The 12560-nt window shown below is 52.6% G+C and overlaps 1 protein-coding gene across 1 annotated transcript; it reads right to left on the reverse strand.

Moving 5' to 3' along the window:
• Positions 1 to 1103: 1103 nt before the first annotated feature.
• TFE3 (transcription factor binding to IGHM enhancer 3) lies at positions 1104 to 12035 on the reverse strand. The gene is made up of 11 exons (XM_012652277.1): positions 11663 to 12035; positions 9305 to 9418; positions 7962 to 8265; positions 7057 to 7302; positions 6870 to 6974; positions 5329 to 5446; positions 4765 to 4821; positions 4521 to 4596; positions 3418 to 3565; positions 2538 to 2961; positions 1104 to 2119 (listed from the first exon to the last, which is right to left on the reverse strand). The coding sequence occupies exons 1-11, from the start codon at positions 11776 to 11778 to the stop codon at positions 2004 to 2006; spliced, it is 1824 nt and encodes a 607-aa protein (XP_012507731.1). The 5' UTR covers positions 11779 to 12035; the 3' UTR covers positions 1104 to 2003.
• Positions 12036 to 12560: the final 525 nt, after the last annotated feature.

The following is a 12560-nucleotide window of genomic DNA, read 5'->3' on the forward strand; positions in this document are numbered from 1 at the left end:
TGCCTACAGTGTTGTGTGCCTGTGGTGCCAACTAATTGGGAGGCTGAAGGCAGGATTGCTTAAGCCCAGGAGTCTGGGGTTGCTGTGAGCTAGGTTGATGCCACAGCACTCTAGCCTGGGTGACAGAGCGAGACTCTGTCTCAAAAAAAAAGAAAAAAAAAAAACCAAACCAATTCTGGGCATTACATGTCATGTTTATAAAATAAATAAGAGAGTATAGCAAAGTTGAGGAGAAAAAAATAACAGTATGAGGAAGCCACCAGTCTTCAGCAACCAGGCCTGAGGGGTAGCAGCATGATAGGGTAGAAAGAGGTGGCAAGTGTGGTAGTTGCAATCTGGCTGGGGAGTCATGGTGACGAAGTCTGGTTGCAGCCCTCAGGGGTCACAGTCTGGTGGGAGACACAGGGACCAAGCCTGATGCTTGTCCTGGCAGTGAGTCTGGTTGAGAAATTCCAGGAAAAAATATTTCTCAGCCTTCAAGAATATACTTGTGCCCACTTAAATTCTCCCCAAATCTCAACATCTGTTCCAAAATTGAGTTGTTTGCCTTGTCCCTCTACCTTTATGTCTTTGCCCTTTTTGTCCCTCTACCTTTTTGTCTTTGCCCTTTCCACCATCTTGAACACCTCTGTTGTCTGTCAGGAAATACCCTATGTACTTCCTTATTAGTTTCAAATGTGTATTTTCAAAAAAGTCTTCTTTCCCCTCTGCCCTCAGCTGCAATTTTCAATTCCGTGCCCTCACGCACCTGACTTTACCGTCTCGAGTTTCACCCATTCACAGGTTGTATGTCTTCGGAACAGTTCCTTAGATCCTATTCCTCAGCTTCCTCAAACACTACATGGGAATAAGCAACAGCTTCTGACTAACACTCCTTAGAGAAATAAATTAGGTGAAATGCTTGTAGCAGTTAGGATGGTGCCTGGCAGGTCATAGAAAAGACTGATTGCTTTTGTTTGCAGATTGTTTTCTTCCAGCCCCTCTTCCCATCTAAATTCTTTTACCCATCCTTCAGAAATCTGTTTCTCCTAAGAACTTTTATCCCTCCTGGCCTGCATGGACCATGTGCACTGCACAGTTAAAAACAAGGACAGGAAACTCTCTGCCAAAGTTAAAAGCGCATCAAACACGCCTAGCGTTTATTATTTTAATCACAAACCTACAGACCCCTCAGTACACCCTACTTGGGGCCTGGCCCCAGCAATCCAAAGCTGACAACCTTGGGTGTAGGTGGTAGAAGGGGTGGGAATGGCCAGGGAGTGTCTCTTGATAACTCTGAAACAGGGAGATACCTCCAAATGGAGAACTGGGTGGGGGCCAGAGGTTGGGGGTGACCTAGCTTCTGAGTAGGGAGGTCAATAAAAAAACCAGATAAACAAACGAGGGGGTACCATATGCTTTTGCAACCCTCCCCCAATCATCTGCCTTGGTGGGGGAGGCTTCCACTTTTTCCTGGGCTGAGGAACTCCCAGGAATGGCCCCTTCCTTCATCTTGTTCCTCTACATGTTGAAAAACAATACTGGGAACCTGGATTCAGTCCTCGCTGATCCCCATCACTTCCCCAAACTGCCCCTCAAGGAAGAAGGCAAGACTGTGCCCAAGGGTGGGGGCCCAACTCTCATTCCAGATCTAGGTCTGGAAAGTCAATCCGTAAGACTTCAAGATCCACCACCTTCTCCAAGAGCAAGGTTGTCTCAGAACCCTCCTAAGGTTTGATTAGGTTGGTCCCAGGTTAAGGCGGGGGAGCTTAAGTACCACTCCTCCCTGCAGTATGGAATGCTTGGATGGGATGTTGCTAAGGGACAAGGGCAGGGCTGCAATCTCCACGCAGGGTGGCCTGGTCCTACTGACTCCTCCACGCCTGAAATACCTGCGCTGGGCTGTCCTTGGAGGGAAGGGGCGGGGCCTGGCTCCTCCATTCCTAGAAGGCCAGGACTGAGTTCCCAGGGGAAGGGGCTGGGTCTCATCCTCATTTCTGTTCCTAGCCTGGGCAGGGCAGGGCTCATGGGGAAGGGGCAGGGCTTAAACCTCCAGGGCTAGGAACTCTATTATTTGATTCCTCGACTGTGCCAGCATGAAACACACAAGTGGGGAAAAAACAAAGCACAGAGCAGAATACTGACACACAAAACCCCAAAGAGAACGAACAAGGACAGTCCCTAGCCGACAAGAATGCGATAACATCCAAGACACGAACAGAAAATGAACAACGACCGGACCCAAAGCCGAAAACAGAAAACACAGAACCACAAAAAACAGGCACAGACAAAAAAACCCCAAACAGCAGTCAACAGCGGAAAAACAAGCAAAGGGCCCTACCATTGAGAAAGGAACAAGGCTTCAACAAAATCCTAACACTAACAGGAGGACAGGGATGGGGACAGAACACATCTAATCGCCCCCCAACACACCTGGAAACCGAAGTCACAAGAGAAACTGAAAAAAAAAAAAAAAAAAAAACCAGACATAGACTCCTTTCCTCCGTCGCCAAGCCCAAGGAGACACGTGACCACCCATAAAAAAAAAAAAACCACGCGCAAGCTGCCGCAGCCCCGGAAACCCAGCGAGACAGCAGGCCAAAACGAACAGAGCAGGGGAGCGCAGGAAGCCCAAACCAGCCACAGCAAACCCCCCGACAGTCCTCCCACCGCCCCCTCCTCCTCCTCCATCAGAATGTCCTCCAGCCCCAGGTGGAAGGGGTCCCCCAGGTCTCCCAGGTGGTCGCTGGGAAAGTGCAGGTCCAGAAGGGCATCAGAGGGTGGCGCTGGGGGCTGCTGATGGGGAGCATTCTGGGCAGGTCCCCCCCCTACATGAAACGTTGCTGTGCCCGGCCTGCCCTCATCCTCAATGTCCAGCTGCTCTGGCTTGAGGCTGTCAGAGGCTGAAGTCGTGGCCAGGGAGAGCAGCCCTGGGCTGGGAGGTACCGGCAGACCATGGATCTGGGCCTGCAGCTCTAGCTCCTGCAAAAAGTAAGGGTGAGTATAGGATAAGATGGGGTTCAGAGTCCCTCAGAGGCAAAAGAGTATAAATGCTAAAAGGATAGGCTGCCTAGGTTGGAATTCAGCCTCTGCCACTCACTAGTTATAAAACTTTAGGCAAGTCTCTTAACATCTCTGAGCCTTGGAGTCCCAATCTGCAAAATGGGTATAATAATGGTCCCTGTTTCATAGGTTTTTTGTGGGGATTAATTGAGTTATTGGATATAAAGTTCTTGTCACATTGCACGGCACAAGATAAATACTACCTACATTAGCTAACATTCATTATTATTCTTGTTAATGTTATGATTATTACCTATCTTCCTCCTCATCATGAGTTGGGAAGCCTGGGGATCCCCCAAGTACAGGAGGGGAAACCCTGGCCTGTTCTTCCTCTGCCTCCCGCTCCTACCCCGCCACCATCTCCCCCTTCCAGACCTGAATTCGGAGCTGCAGGCTGCGGTTGGCCTGCTCCAGGGATCGCTGCCTGCTCTCCAGGTCTTTGGAGCGCTGTTGCTCCTTCTGCAACTTGCGAATATAATCCACAGAGGCCTTCAGGATGGTGCCTTTGTTCCAGCGCATCTCCCTGTGGGGCCCAAGTGGGAGAAAAGAAGAGAGTGCTGCACAAGGAGTTTCTCAGGTGCTGAGGGGGGGATTGTACCTGGCAGATAGAGCACCCCACATGTCTAAAGCTTGAGGTGGGGGTACATCAAAGCTATGGAGTGCTCAGATGAAAACCCCTACCTGGAACCTTCCAACGGTGCCTGATCACACTCCGAACCCTGGAAGCCTTCTGTCACCTGATCCCTTATGGCTCCTCTCTCACCTATGTCCCTCTGATTTATCTTACTACAGCCACACTGACCTCTCAGTGCTGCAGGAACATGGAAAACCATTCCTATCTCAGGGCCTCAATCCCAGCTGCACCCTCTGCCTTGAACACTCTTCCCCCAGATGCCCACGTGGCTCCCTGTCTCAGCCCCTTAGGCTCTCTTTTCTTGTCGGTTGAGGCCTGCCCTGTCCCCACCCTCCATACCCCGAACTGTAACCCTCTGCATCATTCTCCCATCTTCCTTTTACTCTTCTTTCTTCTCTTAACACTCATCATAGCAGATCTCATGGATTTTACTCATTTTATCTTGTTTTACTATCTGTCTGCCCTCAATAAAACATCAGTTCCATGAGGTCAGGGATCTTTGTCTGTTTGGTTCCCTCTGGTATCCTCAGTGCCTAGCATGGTACCTGGCACAAAACAGAGGCTCAATAAATAAATCTCGAATAAATAACGGACATGCTAAGTGAACAGAAAAGTCGGTGTATATACCCTACAGGGACCAGATGGGGCACACAGACCATAATGTCATGCACCTTAAATGTTCAGTGGGCAAACAGTGAGGGTGTGTAATCCCGCTCAGGCTGAGAAAGAGCCAGAGGAGAACTGCCTGGGCAAAACTGCCTGGTGGGCCCACCAAAGCACAACTTCAGCAGCACGGGGCGCCCGCCCCACCTCCCGCTGGCTTGAGGTTCCCAGCCACACTCACGGGTCACTGGACTTGGGGATGAGAGTGCCCAGCTCCTTGATCCTATCGTTAATGTTGAATCGCCTGCGACGCTCAACTTTGGAGGAAGGGGGAGAGAAAAAATGGGAAAGAGTCATCAATCAGCCAAGGAGGGAGGAGACAGAAAGTGGAGCTGGGAGGCTGCTGCAGAGGGGCTCCCCATGGGGGGGCTGGGACTCAGGGAAAGGGAGGGCTGTGCAGCGAGGGCACACACTGTCTGGCTTACTCAGGTTGTGATTGTCTTTCTTCTGCCGTTCCTTCAAAAGGGCCTTTGCCTCGGTCTCTGGAAGAAAGTGAGGGTGGTGAGGGCCTCTGGGCATGGGAAAGAAGGGAGCATGTACAGATGCTGAAGTAGGGTTTGGTAGGCAAAGGAAGTGACTTTTTTTTTTTTCTTTGACATACGGTCTCTGTCACCCAGGCCGGAGTGCAGTGGCATCATCATAGCTCACTGCAGCCTTGAATGCCTGGGCTCAAGTGATCCTCCTGTTTCAGCCTCCCAAGTAGCTGGGACTACAGGCATGAGCCACCCTGTTTAGCCAATTTTTTTAAGTGTCTTTCTTTTACAATTTCTTGTGAAGCCATGGTGACAAGCCAGTTGTTCAATCCAAGATAAGAGGAAGTGAGAGGAAGTGGGGTAAAAGCAGGACCATGGGCCACATGGAAAAAGAGGGCAAATGGTCCCCATTTCTGTATGCCTGAGCCCTTTCCCCCAGAATCAGGCCCACCTGCAGACCTGGTAGGCATGGGGCTCACCCAGGGTACAGGGTGGGGCCAAGACCCTGTCACTTACCAGAGATCTCTCGTTTGATGTTGGGCAGCTCAGCTGGGCAGGAGTTGCTGACGGTGATGGCTGGCGTGGTCACACCCTGACTACTGTACACATCAAGAAGATTTCCTGACACAGGGAGCTGGGGGCAGGGAGGGCAGAGAAACAGTGATTGGGAACAGACCCCAGGCTCAGCCCCTCCTCAGAACCAGATTACTGACCCTCCAAACATCCCAAAGACGGGGCCCTCTAACACAAGGATTGGCTGACTCAGCACGAGAACCTTTCATTCTCCTTCAAGGCAATTTCCCATGGCAACCCAATAGGAAGGACAGAGCAAACTGGACCCATCCTGCTTTGCTGGGAGACTGGAGACTGCCAAGCTTATCACCTGCCACCCCTAGCTCCTCATATTCCTCAGTGACCTCTGAAGCACCTCTCCCACATCCCAGGGCTAGGTCTAAAAAGAAATGCAGAAAACCAACGTTCTTAGGTCTTTGTCAGCTCTGATGCGACAGTCCAGTCTGTTAGCTCCTCCCAGTACAACATTCCAATCCAGCATTCTTGAAACACTCCAACCCAATCTTCTCAGACTTTGGTAAATTGTCATGGCAACGTTCCATCCAAAATCTGGCCTTCTGGAGAGTTCCAACCTAATCTTCAGTCTTTTGCTAAGATCAAATCACACCACCTTCCATACCAGTCTCCTGCTGCCATGTACCAAGGTCCTGACTCTGGCATCTTCCTGCGTACCCTAACCTCTCAGGAGATTCTCGTCCAACTAGTCAACTAGCACTGCTTTTATGTTAGCCTAGATTTTATATACTGGATACACTCTAGGGCAGCACACTAATCTAGAAGTACACCAAACTCTCACCTCCTGATGAGTTTTCATCACTTGAAAGCCCCTCCAATCTGCTGGATCCATTTAATATAAGGTCTCAATCTCTAGCTGTGTCCAAATTAATAAAAAGTTCTGATAAATTGGTACCATTTTTATACATGCTTCTACCCTCTTGAGAAGTTGGAAAAAAACAAAGCTATAACCACTAGGTATGTTCCAAAGCAAGTTATGAGACTCTTGGAATGTCTGAGAACCACAATGTTACAATGGTACATCCCTTGCTCTAGAAAGTTTTATCCACTGTCTACGAGGACCCAACCTCTTGGCACAGTTCACTCCAAAAGACTTGGTATATTCCCATCACTACATGGTCTAGGGTATGTCCCAATGACCCAAATCCCTTGGTACACTCAAATAGCTGAGAGGCCAACCCTCTTGGTACTTCTCACAGCAAAGCCTGAGCACCTAGCACCTTAGTGTGCCCTAGTATTTCTGTGAACTCCCCACCCCCTATATCCCAAGGTGTACAAGGCCCACCTCTCAAGCAGTCCAGCAAGGCCCAAGGGCACTGGTACGCCCCATTCTTGCCATCAAGCCTCCCTCTACATCTCGGCATAATCCACGGTAAGGGTCCCACATATCCACAAGCCAGCACGGGTGTGGTCTCAGTGATACAGGGGTTCCCTCATTTTCAGACAAACCTCCCATCTCAAGGACTCACTGTGCTGGGGAGCTGTAGCCCTGCAGTGCCTCCGGGCAGATAGCTGAGCATCTCATCATTGTAACTGGACTCCAGGCTGATGATCTCATCAATGACATCATCAATCTGGGGGAAGAAATAAATCCTGTACAAGGTTAGAAGAATTTGGGGTGGTGGCAGTATGTGAGGGCTGGCTGCAGCCTCTTACCTCCTTCTCTGAACTGGACCCGATGGTGAGCAGCGCCATGGGGCTGTTGGGAGCGCTGCCTGTGGGGCCGGTAGCGTGGGCAGCCTCAGGCGCAGGCAGCGGCTGGGCACTAGTGGGCCCTGGCGGTGGGGTGAGGGCCTGAGAAGCCAGCTTGGGCCCAAGTGTGGTGGACAGGTACTGTTTCACTTGCTGCCGGCGCGCCTGCTGTAGGTGGTAGCGCGTCGGGTTCTCCAGGTGGGTCTGCACCTGTGAGATAAGAGAGATGAGGAAAGGGAGGGGAAAGGTAGAACAAGGCTGGAGGGTAACTCTGAGCCCCAGCCTGACTCTCCCAACTCATCTGTTCCTAGACTCAGGCAGACAAACTGGAGAACCCCCAGTAGAATCTGAAAATCCCCCAAAGATATTGGTGCATCTCCCCCAGGACCCGAACTCCCTCTGAAATTCTTCACAGCCCCCAAGATCCACCCATGGCTGACAGGATCCCTCACAGTTTCTGGAAAACTCATCACAGTCTCCAAGACTCCCCCGTCCAGTCTCTAACACCACTTAACAGACCTGGGAACCATATATGGCTTCCCCAGATGCCCTAATGGCCAAAGAACTGCTAACGAATCACACACACGAAGCTCTTCCTACAAAGCCAGGACCCATTTGAGGCATTCATGACCCTTCATCATCCACCAAGACATCCTCATGGCCTCAAGAACCCCTCACAACCCCACAAGAATACCTCAGAAACTCTACACATTTGGGATATGAGCACAGACCATTTAAACAGTACCAGGGACATTCCTTTGAGCCCCTAGGACTTTGCCACCAGGAAGCCCAGGCCACCCCTAGCTCCTAGGACCACTCTTCAGTCACCAGGAGCCCCCTCCTTCCAAGGCCTCTGGACCTCGTCTTACCTTTAGCACCTCCCTGGGCACCTGAGCAGGAGGTGGACGGCCCAATGTGTGGCCCCCAGCAGAGACACCAACCACAGAGATGGCAGGAGAGGCAGGTGCAGGACTGGGGAAGGAAGCCGCTGCAGCCTGTTCCCGACGCTCACGCCTCTCCTGCTCCTGCGCCTGGGCCCGCATGAGCTGCTGCCGCAGCAAGACCCTCGATGAAGAAGATGACGACATGGCAGGGGTCCTGGAGCCCCCTGCAGAAGACGATGCAGAGAGTGTAGCTGGGGTGGTTGGTGTGGCCTGCAGTGATATTGGGAGGCTGTGGAATGGGAAATATGGGGCCACAGGTAAGCTAAACGTCTCATCCTGAGCCTAGGGGTCACAGTGTGATGGAGAAGACACAGGAACCAGGCCTGTTCTCTGCCTTCAGAGGCTACAGTGTGGAGGCTGAGACACAGGAACCAGGACTGGTGACAGCCCTCAGGGTTCATAGTTTGTTAGAGGAGACACTGGAATCAGACATGGTCCCAGCACTCAGAGGTCATAGTCTGGTGGGGGAATTTTAGCCCTCAGATCTATGGTGATACCTAGATTTGAGCCTGTTCATGTAGTAAGTAGAAATGCTATTGCTCTGCTCTGTGAGAGGGGGCTTATCCTATTTAGAGGTGAGCTGAAGCAGAATTGAAGCTGTGGCAGTAGAATGTGGATGCAGAGGGCTCCTAAGCCCAACTTGAAGCTAGTGATGCTCTCTGAGCTCCTGGGGGTGGGCATCAGGCTATAAGGGCAGCACCAGGCCCCTCTTCCTCCCCTGCCTGGGCCTCTGGTCCCAGGAGTTAGTCTGTCTTGAAAATCTCAGGGATTTCACAATCCTCTCTTCCTGCCCCTCTTCCAGGTCCCCTCCCCTCTCTTAGAGCCCAGGCCCATGACTCAGCACATTTAGACTTCCAAGCTAGGGGAAAGAAGAGACCAGCAGGGGGTCCCCAAGGGCTGAGGGTGGGTGAGTTTGTAGAGTGTGGGAGGGGGCTGAGTAGGGGCTGGGGGGATGGCTCCACCCACCTGGGGGTGTGAGTTTAAGCAGGCCAAGCCTTGTCTCTGGGTGTTCCAGGCTGGCTGGAATATTTGTGTATGAATGGGTGTGCAGGTGGGGTAGGCAGGGGAGGTCTCGTTAGAGATGCTGGAATCCTAGCTTAACCACCTGCTTTCCTGTGTGACACACTCTTTCTGGCCCCTAATTTTACCATCTGGAAAAATGCAGGCTGGTGAGAGAATGGGTTGGGCTGGTATGGAGGGCCTCTGCCCATCAAGAGGGGAGAGGGGGGCTAAGGAATTGGGAGGGAAGTCAGATAGGTGAGTCATACCTTGAGTGTAGGGGTAGGGGTTGGCTTTTGAGCTCGTAGAAGCTGTCAGGATCAAGGACGTTTTCTAATTCGATATCAGCAACAATCCCAGATTCCGGAAGCAAAGAGTTCAGGCTGAGGGTAGGGGGGAGGTAGGGGTGGTGGTCAGTGACTGAAGGGAGACCTTATTCCCCAGCCCTCCCGAGAGAGAGAAAGAGAGAGAGAGAGAGAGAGAGAGAGAGACAGAGAGAGAGACAGAGAGAGAGAGATGGGGGGGAGGAAGAGGGAGCCGGGAGGGAAGAGAGAAACTCTTTCAAACCTGGCCACCCTGCTGGTTACCATCACCATAAATTCCCACATCCTTTCCCTTCCCCACTCTTGAATGCTGTTACCCATAGTCACTTAAGAGTCAGAATAGTGAGAGGGCCTGGATCCCAACCCCCTCACCTTAACAACAACCTGGGTTTGAGGAAAACAAGAATTTAGGAATAACAAGGGACTTTACAGAAGGATTTCTGACTTTGTATTCAGAGTTCTCCCAGCCTCCATACCCCCTACTGTTTTCTTTACAGCTGAATGTGGGCCCAGGTGTGGACACACACACACACACAGCAAGTAGGGACATCCCTCAGCCTAACAGTCCATTGTAACACAAACTGAATGCATCACAAAGAGAACTGGGGTTTATGACAAGGATCTACCACTTTGCAGGAGTTTTTCCCAGCCCCAGCCAGAGTTCATGAGATGCCAACACACATCCAAATACAAAAATGGAAATATCAAAGGCTCCCCTCGCTCCAATAGTCTGGTTCTGCAAGAGGGAGAACTGGGGTGGATGATCTGCTTTATACGAGCATTCTTTTCTTAGCCGGAGGAGTCTGCCCAGCCCTCTCCTGTTTTTTGGATAGATCAAAACACACATACACACCCCCAATTACCAACACCCATTGGCACACAAAATAACAATCCATGTACACCCCTCCCTTTCAGCTATGCCCACTACTGTGATGATCTAGGTTGTGATAAAGGAATTAGAAGATGGTGAATAGAGAATACAGAAAGGCTCCTGCTCAGTCTGCCATGCTGGGTCCAAGGACCCCAGTGTGCAGGTGAGACTAACACACACGTGGATGAATATGCATCCTTGAATTTAGTCAGGCATTTAGAATCCTGGGGGATTGTGGGTGACTTCACTTGATAAGAATTCTCTCCCCTTCCCAAGGATCTGTCTTCCTTCCTCTCCTCACACTCAGATGGGGCCCTAAAACCACCCAGGAAGTCGGGAAGAGGAAGCTTGGGGAGTTGCTGAGCTCAGCACAATCCCAGGCAGAAAGGAGGCAAAGACCCCTCCCATGCTCACACACCCATTGCACAGAAGTTCTGAAGAGATGGGCGCTGGATTGGGCAGGGAGCACTAGAGCTCCAAAGCCTGCTGATGGAGGTGCAGATGAGAAGAGGCCAGAGAGGACCCACCCAGGCAGAGATGGTGCAATCTGTACTCGTTCCAGCTCTGGGGACAGATTCAAGATTATCCCCAGGAGCTGAAAGATAGACTGGGGCGAGATAAAAAGAAGAGTGTGTGGGTAGAGAGTGGGCAGGGCTGGCTGAGAGTCATGGGCAAGTGGCAGCAGGAACAAGACCCTCCTCTGGGTTCCCAAATAAGGTCTGAGGCCTTCTCTGAGCTAAGAGGTAACATCATCTCCATCCCCACTGTCTGCCTGGCTGTCTCCCATTCAAGCCGCCATGGAAGTGTGGGAAGAGGGCTTTCCCACTATCCCTGGGATCTGCCCCAGCTGGGGGGGAGGTTGGGGAGGGCGGGGTAGGGGTGAAAGGATTATTTTGGTCAAGTCTTGCTGGATGTTGCTTTTCTTGATCATTCACTCACACTCACAAGGCTGGTCTCAGGGAGTATATCTGCGATAGCCACAGATCTCTCCAGATTCACGTTATCCCCCAACACAGTAACCAGCTACTGAAGATTCACCAAGCACCTGGGACCCCTTCTCCCACACTGAGGGAAAAAAAGAGTGTCCCCTCATGCCTCACTCAAGGACCCCAAATTCAGCCTCTAATCAGAGTCCCAGTCCCTCAAGTTCAGCTCCCTTAGACCAATTTCTGGATACTCCAGAATCAACCCCTCTAGACCCAGTCAAGAGTCCCCCAAAATCTGGCCAGGCCCCCCTTAATGCACTTCCACGACTCCTTTAAGTCTCAAAGCAGGCCACTGCCAGATTTCTTAGGTGCCCCCCCAAGACGGGCGCCCCGACGTCCTCCAAGCCTAGGCCGAGGGCCTCCAATCCCAGTGCGGGGTCCCCACTGCCCCCAGACCAGGCCCCCAAGAACCCCAGTTGGCACTCCCAGCCCCAGGCCGCCCCGCACCTGAGCAGCTGGGCCGAGTCGGCCGGCCTGCGCTCCTCCAACAGCACGAACACGGCTCGAGGGCCCTCCGCGCTGGCCTCTACGCCGTCCCGAGCTGGCTCGGCCGCATGAGACATGACGCCCGGCCCGGGCGAGCCCTGCCAGGCCGGTCGGGCCTCGGCCCGGTCCCCCTAACAAAATAAGAGTCCCCCTCCCCCCCCGGTCGCCACTGCCTCCTCCTCCGCTAAGCCATGGAACTAGTTCTGCGCGGGCGGGCGGCGTCGGGGAGATGGGATGGGCCGTGAGTCATCCCCCGCCCCGAACGGACCGACACCCCCGCCTCAACCTAACCCGGGACGACCGCCCTCCTCCCCCTCGTCCCCTTCCCCCTCCTCTCAGGATTGGGGAAACTCCACAGGAAGTGACCGCACCAGGATGGACGGCTCGTCTGGCCACGCCCCCTAAGTGAGGTAGCCAATCGCTGAAGGGCGATTCGAGGACTCTCTCTAAGCAACGCCTCAGACGCGGAGGAAAAACTAGATTCGGCCCGCCCTCATTTCCGAGAAGGGGGCACCTAGGCCACGCCCCTGATGGCAGCAGCAAATAGGCGAGGGGAATTTGGTTGAATCACGCCTCCCTGTTTGCGCGCTTTCGCAGCCACGCCCCTCCTCTCAATTTATCCCTCCGCAAGATAATATTAAGCCGCTCCTTGCGTCCTCTGCGCCTGCGCACCTATGGCCCGCCGGCGCGCAGAGTCTCCGGGCCAAGCTGTAAACTGCGGAACTGCGCCGCCTCTCGGCCAATATTTGTAATATCTGCGCCCTAGACCGCGCTCCAACCTCGATCTAGCCGTGCCCTCTCAGCAGAAGCCGTAACTATGAGGCAGAGGCAGCCACATTCCCTGGAGGTGCGGGCTATA

The sequence above is a fragment of the Propithecus coquereli genome, unplaced genomic scaffold, assembly GCF_000956105.1.
Source record: "Propithecus coquereli isolate 6110/MARCELLA unplaced genomic scaffold, Pcoq_1.0 Scaffold388, whole genome shotgun sequence".
Classification (NCBI taxonomy): Eukaryota; Metazoa; Chordata; class Mammalia; order Primates; family Indriidae; genus Propithecus; species Propithecus coquereli.

What these genes read in the sequence shown, in the direction of transcription:
- TFE3 (XM_012652277.1), bottom strand. Translation starts at nt 11,778, where the DNA reads ATGTCTCATGCGGCCGAGCCAGCTCGGGACGGCGTAGAGGCCAGCGCG. An exon ending in GGCTACAGCTCCCCAGCACA is followed by an intron (nt 5,447 to 6,869) that starts GTGAGTCCTTGA and finishes CCCTGCCCCCAG; the next exon opens with CTCCCTGTGTCAGGAAATCT. An exon ending in ATCCCCAAGTCCAGTGACCC is followed by an intron (nt 3,566 to 4,520) that starts GTGAGTGTGGCT and finishes TGGGCCCCACAG; the next exon opens with GGAGATGCGCTGGAACAAAG.